Below are 8,143 nucleotides of genomic sequence, written 5' to 3'. Positions count from 1 at the left end.
TGTGCCATCCTTACAAGCCTTGCTGTGCTTGAGCCCATCGTTACAGCCACTGTGTCAATCCATCTCGTTGAGGGTCTTTCCCTTTTTCACTGACCCTCTAACTTTACCAAGTGTGATATCCTTCTCCAGGGACTGACCCCTTCTGACAACATGACCAAAGTAGGGTGAGACAAAGTCTGGCCATTTTTTCTTCTGAGGAGCATTCTGGCTGTACTTCTCCCAGGAAATATTTGTTCTTTCTTCTCTATTTGGTATTTTCAGTATTTTTTGCCAGCACCACAATTCAAGTGCATCAAATGCATCAATTCTTCTTCTGTCTTCCTTATTCATCGTCTAGCTTTCACATGCATATGAGGCAACTGAAAATACCATGGCTTGGGTCAGGTAGACTTTAGTCTTCAAAGTGACATCTTTGCCCCTGAACACTTTAAAGAGGTCTTTTGGAGCATATTTTCCCAGTGCAATATGAAGTTTGATTTCTTGACTGCTGTTTCCATGGGTGTTGACTGTGGATCCATGTAAAATGAAATGCCTGATAACCTCAATCTTTTCTCCATTTATCATAATGTTGCTTGTTGGTCCAGTTATGAGGATTTTTGTTATAGGTTGAGGTACAATCCATACTGTATGTTGTAGTCTTTGATCTTCAGCAGTTAAGTGCTTCACGTCCTGCTCACTTTCAGCAAACACGGTTGTGTCATCTGCATAATGTGGGCTGTTAATAAGTCTTCCTCCAATCCTGATGGTGTGTTCTTCTTTATATAGTCCAGTTTCTCAGATAATGTGCTCAGCATACAGACTGAATAAGTATGGTGAAAGCATCCAACTCTATGCACACTATTTCTGATTTTAAACTATACAGTATTCCCCATGTACAGGTTCCTCATGAGCATAATAAAGTATGCTGGAATTCTCATTCTTCATAATGTTATCCATAACAGTCACATGCCTTTGCACAGTCAACAACTGTTGACTACGTAAAGCAGCCACACCTAACTTAAAGGGGTGTTTGCAGATTAAATGATTTGTAGAGCAAATATAAGTGCCTGACATTCAGTAAGTTCTATATAAGTGTTTGATAAACATAAATAAATTAAACATATGTGGTTAGCAACATAACCTGACTCCTAAAAACCCTATAGGACAGAGTAGAACTGCCCACAGGGTTTCCAAGGCTGTAATCTTTATGGAAGCAAACTGCCACAACTTTCTCCCACTTAGCAGCTGGTAGGTTCAAACCACTAACCTTCTGGTTAGCAGAGAGCTTAAGCATTGTACCACCAGGGCTCTGAGTTGGAATTGACTCCATAGCAGGTTTTTCACATAGAGCTTATGTTTTTGTGGAAGAGACACACGAAAAAGCAATTAAGGTACAATATGAAGGCAAGGCAAGTCCTAAGAAAAAAGTAAAGCAGGTTACAGGAATAGATTCTGAAGGAAGGCAAGTGATCAGGTAGAACCTCTACAGAAGAGACATTTAAGCAAGACCAGAATAAAGTGAAGGAGTAAATTTTACAGCTATCTGGAGGGAGGTAATTCGAGGTAGAGCATTTTGGGAGTTTTGAAAGAAGAAGAAAGAGAATAGTATGGAATGGAAATTGTATTACAATGAAGAAGAACAATTTTCTCCATAGCACATCATTTCAGGCACTGTTAATAATTATACAGGTATTGGATCATTCATGTAACAAATATTTTTCATAAACCTTGAAGGTACCAGATCCTGGGCTTGGTTCTGGGGATACAATGAACAAAATCATCATGGCCCTTATCCTCATGGAAATTATAAGACCAAAAAAAAACCACCAATCCTACTGCCATTGAGTTATTGAGTTGATTTCAACTCATAGCAATCCTATAGGACAGAACAGCACTGCCCCATAGGATTTCCAAGGCTGCAAATATTTTTTTTTTGTTAGTAGTGTAAATAGTTTATTTGTTCATATGCCATGAAAAGACCCGAAAAATAACATGAACTGCTTTTATAAAACATTCCTAATATTGCTAAGAAGCAGGCCCGTTAATAAACAGAAAAGAAGATGCTAACATTATTCTACATTTGTAGATTAATAAATAGGTGATTATTTTGAAATACGCATGTCAGCATTGAGCTTTGGAGAACAGCTTCTTTGTGATAAAGGACCATTTCATGGTCAGACTGCTATTTTCATCAAAATTAATATTTAATCAACAGACAAAATCTTGTCATGTTCTTTTTTTTAAAGTACACATTTATGGAAATGTGCCAGCAGGTGACAGTTTGAAAATAATCTTTCTGTAAAGAGGTATGCTAAAGTGAAATGCAGTAACTGATCCATTAAACTGTCCAAGGCTGTAAATCCTTACAAAGTGTCTCATCTTTCTCCTATGGAGCAGCTGCTAGGTTTGAACCACTGGCTTTTTGGTTAACAGCCAAATGCCTTAAACACTGTGCTACCATAGCTCCTTAAATTACAAAATAGACCTTGATAATTACAATAGATTGAAAAAGTCAACTATGTGAAGGAAGGAAAAGTGTATGGAGCATGTAGACCAATGGAAATAGGCCCTGCCCTGGGGAATTGTGGGGATTGCCTGAGGAAGCTACATTATAGCTGAGAGCTGATAAATGAGTAGCAGCTAACCAGATGAAAAGTGGAAGATAAGTATTCCGGGCAGAGAGGACAACATGTATGAAGGCCTGTGGTTAGAGGGAAAACAGAAGGAACAGCTAGGAATTGCTAGAGCTAAAGTCTGGTTTGAAGTAAAGCTAGAGAACTTGGCAGAAGCCAGAGCCCACAGGGCCTGGCAGCCATACTGAGGATTTGATCTTTATATTTTGAACAACTACAAACCACTATTTTAAGTCAAGAGTTTCTGAGTTCTGAGTATATTATGGTTTTCTTAAGAACTCTAGAGGTACAGTCAATAGTTGAGCATGCGTCCCTTTGTCTCTACTTGTCTGGGTTTACCTACAGGTTGATTTTAATCCATCCAATGAAAACTTCACCAGCTCTTCTTTCAATTACCTAATGTCATAAGATGAATGAAGTTATAGTAAGCAATATGATCTCAAAGAATCCCCATCCCAGGAGTAGTCAGTTTTCCATTTTTATTATATCATGCTGGTTCATTAATTAGAAGTTCCAAATACATATTCCACAAAGATTGTCCTAAAATGTTTTGCATTGCTTCAAGTTCTAAATATGCTCTGAAAGCACTGTTAAGAATGGAGATATACCATGTTGGACTCTGGAACTGGGTGAAGACATAGAGATAAAAACAGAAAATTAAGACATAAAGATAAAAATGAAAAATAATTAAGAGGTTATTTTTCTTGTGAATGTTAACAAAGCTCTAGTTAATAATGAATCAAATTAGATGAAGAAAAGGAACTTGTACTGACCATCTGTTATAGCACAATTGGTTCACTGATGTGTCCACAACCATTTATCACAGCTGAGATACAGAATAAATTCCTATAAGAGAGTTTTCTTCCATTAAATAAGTTTGTGTCTGGGAAAGCAAAAGCAAAAGAGAAGGACAAACTATATAGGAATATCAAGCTTTCCAAACTCAGGGGAACTCTGGAGGGCAGGAATAAAAGTCTCCTGAGTATCCCAGGTCCACAGTTACAAGCTCAAAAAAAAGCTCAGAAGGGTTATGTGACAATAACAGAAGGATTTCCAGGGAAACACCCTGGGGGTAGGTAAAGAGGCAATTCAAAAAAAGATATAAAGGTGTGACTGCTGACCATTCTGAAAGGGATTATAATAAGAGTTCCTAAATAGAGTGGGAGGAAATATGGAACAAAACTGAAAATGGTTAAAAAAAAAAACCTAGGCTTACTTATCTGATGAAGACTGGTGGAACCCCAAAACTATAGCCCTTTGACACCATTCAAGCTAGGAAATAAACCTAACCCTTCTAACTCAACTGACAGCCAAACGATAGACAGGCATATATGGTGAATGGTACTATCAGGAGACAGCACACTCATTAGAAGAATCAAGCATATGATCAAGAGGTCAGCATTTGCCCAGGAATAGAGCTAGGAAGGTGGGAGGGGATGAAAAGGAAGAACAAGGGAAGGGTTGGGCACAGAGGTGGGAAGAAAGCTGTTACACTGTGAATTGCAGTAAACATCACAAAACAGAATATGTTTGGATTGGTGAATGGAAAACCAATTTACTCTGTAAACGGTAACTCAAATCACAATTTTTTAAAATATACATAACTATATGTACCTATATTGTTGTGTTGTTGTTATGTGCCGTTGAGTTGGACCCGACTCATAGTGACCCCTCCTTGGGTTTCCGAGGCAGTATCACTACAGAAGTAGATTGCTCTATCTTCCTTCCAAGGAGTGGCTGGTGGGTTTGAACGGCCATCCTTCTGGTTAGCAGTCAAGTGCCTCAGGCACTACGCTACCAGAGCTCCTATATACATATATGTTGTTAGTTGTTGTTATTTGCCATCGAGTCGGCCCTGACTCATATATAGGTATACATAAATATATGTATATATATTTTTATATATGTATATGTTGTTGTTGTTATGTGCCGTCGAGGCGGCCCCGACTCATAGCGACCCCTCCTTGGGTTTCCGAGGCAGTATCACTACAGAAGTAAGTGCTTTAGCCACTATGCTACCAGAGCTTATATACATATATATATATACATATATATATATATAAGAGACTCCGAAGAGTTTCTGTGACAGACAACAGTTTATCTTGTCTAATTCACAAAACTCAAAGGAAATTCCAAAATGAGGATACGGAAAATACAAAAGGAACTTGACAAGTCAGAAAATTTATTCAGGATGTATCTTAAATTTGGAACAATTAGAACCTGAGAGATTATCATAGCCAACAGTGCCAGGGCCCTGCCTATATCTTCTTCTACTCACAGTTCCAGCGTACACCTATGGCATCATACTTAAGCAATGCCTAAGATCCTCTGCCTGAAGGTTTTCTCCCAGCCCATGCCCAGGCAGGGCAAAAGTACCAGAAGTTCACTCTCCAGAAGCCCTCAGCCAATGTTAAGTGCTCCCACGTGTGATTAGAGGAAAAACATGCCAACTTCTTCATCCTGTGCTTGGGACAATTCTGAAACACCTCCCACACTGTCTCCCAGAGAACCACAGTGGGACTGACCTCCAGTTGTTTACAGAATAACCTGCTTATCCTGTACTGGCTGCCTCCCTTCCCTGTCTCACCTCCCCAGGCCCCTAGTGGGGCTTTCTCCCAAAGAACCAATTCCCTGGAATCTTTATCTCAGTGTTTGTTGCTTGTGTTGTCATTGCTCTTAGCCCGCATAGGACCCCAACTCATTGCCATCCCATGCACGGCACAAGGAAAAGCTGCCCAATTGGACCATTGTGATCCACAGGGTTTTCATTGAGTGATTTTCAGAAGACCAGGTGCAAGCTGTCAAACTAAAAAAGTAACAGAATATAATTTAAGACTAAATTCTTTGAACTCCATGGTTCAGTAAAAATGTCACAGACTAAGAAGAAAAATGGTTCATGAGTCCAAGTTCATAGTAAATCCCATGACATAAGGAGCATTCCTATTAGCTGGCAAAGGGAGATGGGAGATGGAGTAGAAAGAAAATGTCTTTAAACAATTTAAAAGAACAAAGAGTTTTACAAAAAGATAAACCCAGTAAGATATTCTGTGTATGTATTAAAACAACCATGATACACCCACCTGAAATAATAGCTTATCTATATGAGTAGGTACCAAAAACCAAGCTCATTACCATCAAGTTGACCCCTATTTATAGTGACCCCCATTGGGTTTCCAAGACCATAAATCTTTATGGAAGCGGACTACCTCATCTTTCTTCCACAGAGTGGCTGGTGGGTCAAACGAACCATCAGCCTTTTGGTTAGCAGCCAAATGCCTTAACCACTACACAACTTGAGCTCCTTTGAGTAGGTACAGTTTTACTAAATCCACTTAATTTAAAAATTAAAGGAAAATGTGAATCCATCTTTGAGCTAATAAAGCAAAACAGTTGTCACGTTTTGAATTTCTTCCTACTCATTCTATAGAATCTCTGACACCCACACATACAAGTTGATACTATCATATTAACAACTCTAAACTGAAATCACAGCCTTGAGAATAAATTTGTGTACATTAAGCAGCACTGACTGAAATCTGAGTTTGTGTTTTATGTTTTGATTGATAGTCAAATCTGTTTAGGAATATGTGATTACTTAATACTTTAGTGAGTAAATTTTCATTAGTTCTGAAGAACAGTGCAAAGTGAAGCAAAAGATAATTATTCTAACAGCAAGTACTGGGTGGTTTAGCCTTATTGTTAAGAAGGTAAGCACACAGATAAAGTAGCAATTTTTAAGGTACAATATCCTGGCCACCAGTCTCTTGGCATCTTCCCACAAAGCTAGCCTCAAAAATAAAGATGTAAGAAATTTCTAATAAAATAACTGAAAAGTTACCCTCTATAAACACTACTCTGCACTCTTGTATAAAAGGATTTTGTAAAATGAGGCTGTTACTTCTAAATGATTTCCACCCTTTGTTAAGAAGATTCACTCCCAATTCTATGCTTAGGACTCAACTATACAGCAATAGATTTAAAAAGATCAAAGTGTATTGATTGTTTGACATGTTGAATGAGATTTCCTAATATTTCTTTGAAACCTACTATATCTACTAGACTGTCATGTTGTTGTTGTTGTTGTTGTTATGTGCCGTCGAGTCATATCTGTTTGCTAATTTCAACACTTTAGACAAAAGGTATGCAAATGAAAAAAAAAAGATTTTAACTCCATAGTAATTAATGGATTGCAAAGGAACCCTCAAAATGCTACAGAAGAGTTATAAATGTTTCATTTCCTCAAAATATAATCACTCATTTACTCTGTAAGCAATGCACTTTGTAAATATGTCTCACTATACATGTCATCATTTATTAATTCATTCATCAAACATTTACTCAGCATCTAATATTTGCCAGGTACTAGAAGAAGTTAACAGGACACAAAAACCTTGGATATTTATAGGTGGAAAGAGTGGAAAAGAGTCATATATACAAGCAAGTGCCATAAAATGCTCCAAGTGTCATGTTGGGCAGTGCATTAACTATTTCATTCACAGATTCATTCAACAACTATTACACACCTAATATGTGCCAAAGATTTTTCAATTTATAAATTATAAAAAAGTCCCCATGAAGACTTTTATAAAATACACATAATGTTCCACAATTCTATATATGTATATTACCTGGGTAATTGCAGAAAACTTACTGAATAAGCTTCCTTCTCTAATATTTTCTTTCCATTACAAGCAAAGAAAAGACATGAAAGTCCAAACCAGTTAAATATAATTTATGAGAGCCATAAAATAATTGTCCTTACCAGGAATACAGGATAGTTCCAACAACAGACGTGAGTTTACTATTCTCTTGCTTTTGCTTTGCCAGGCCAAAGTCAGCTACAATTCATAAGACAAAGCAACATGTTATTATATTTCCTCAGAATTACCATTCTTCCTTACCTCTTGACATTTTGCACAATAATTATTGCAATCTACAACAAAAAGCTTTTCTTTTTACCTCTGTTAAAATGTCCCATGTGCCAATCTTCCATACCATTCTTAGCTTTAACTAGTAGTATATGTACATTATGCCATTATGCCATGCATTGAGACATAATAAGATTTACAAAAAAAAACAAAACTCACTGCTGTCAAGTCAGATCCGACTCATAGTGACCCCTCCTTGGGTTTCTGAGGTGGTATCACTACAGGAGTAGATTGGCCAACCTTCCTTCCGAGGTGCAGCTGGTGGATTTGAACAGCCAGCTGTCTGGTTAGCAGTCAAATGCCTTAGATGCTACCCTACCAGAGGTCCCATAATAAGGTTTATCATATAAAAAACTATTTTAAATAAATCTTTCTGACTAAAACACAGGGCACAGTACTTATTGAAGTTGTGATTTCATTTTTCAGATGATCCTTTATGATTTTCAGATAAATGGAATAAAGCTAACAACTCTGGCATATGGCAGTCATCACCTCATAAAGTCAAAAGAAAAATAAGGTAAGCCTGAATAACCAATAGGAAGGTCTGAAAACCTGAAATTGTATGGCAATTCTTTGTATTAAGTCATGCAAAAGGTAAATATG

The 8,143-nt window shown here is 37.4% G+C and overlaps 1 protein-coding gene across 1 annotated transcript in view; it reads right to left on the bottom strand.

Moving 5' to 3' along the window:
- The window catches only part of NEK10 (NIMA related kinase 10), a 425,054-nt gene that overhangs the window by 283,473 nt on the left and 133,438 nt on the right, over positions 1 to 8,143 (bottom strand). The window contains exon 21 of the mRNA XM_042780294.1: positions 7,375 to 7,450. Within this exon, the coding sequence (XP_042636228.1) occupies positions 7,375 to 7,450 (76 nt within the window). The remainder of the gene's footprint in view (positions 1 to 7,374; positions 7,451 to 8,143) is intronic.

The sequence above is a fragment of the Orycteropus afer genome, unplaced genomic scaffold (assembly GCF_000298275.1).
Source record: "Orycteropus afer afer isolate SDZICR_OR568_19922 unplaced genomic scaffold, OryAfe1.0 scaffold00003, whole genome shotgun sequence".
Classification (NCBI taxonomy): Eukaryota; Metazoa; Chordata; class Mammalia; order Tubulidentata; family Orycteropodidae; genus Orycteropus; species Orycteropus afer.
This window is presented reverse-complemented; position numbering and strand designations above follow the sequence as displayed.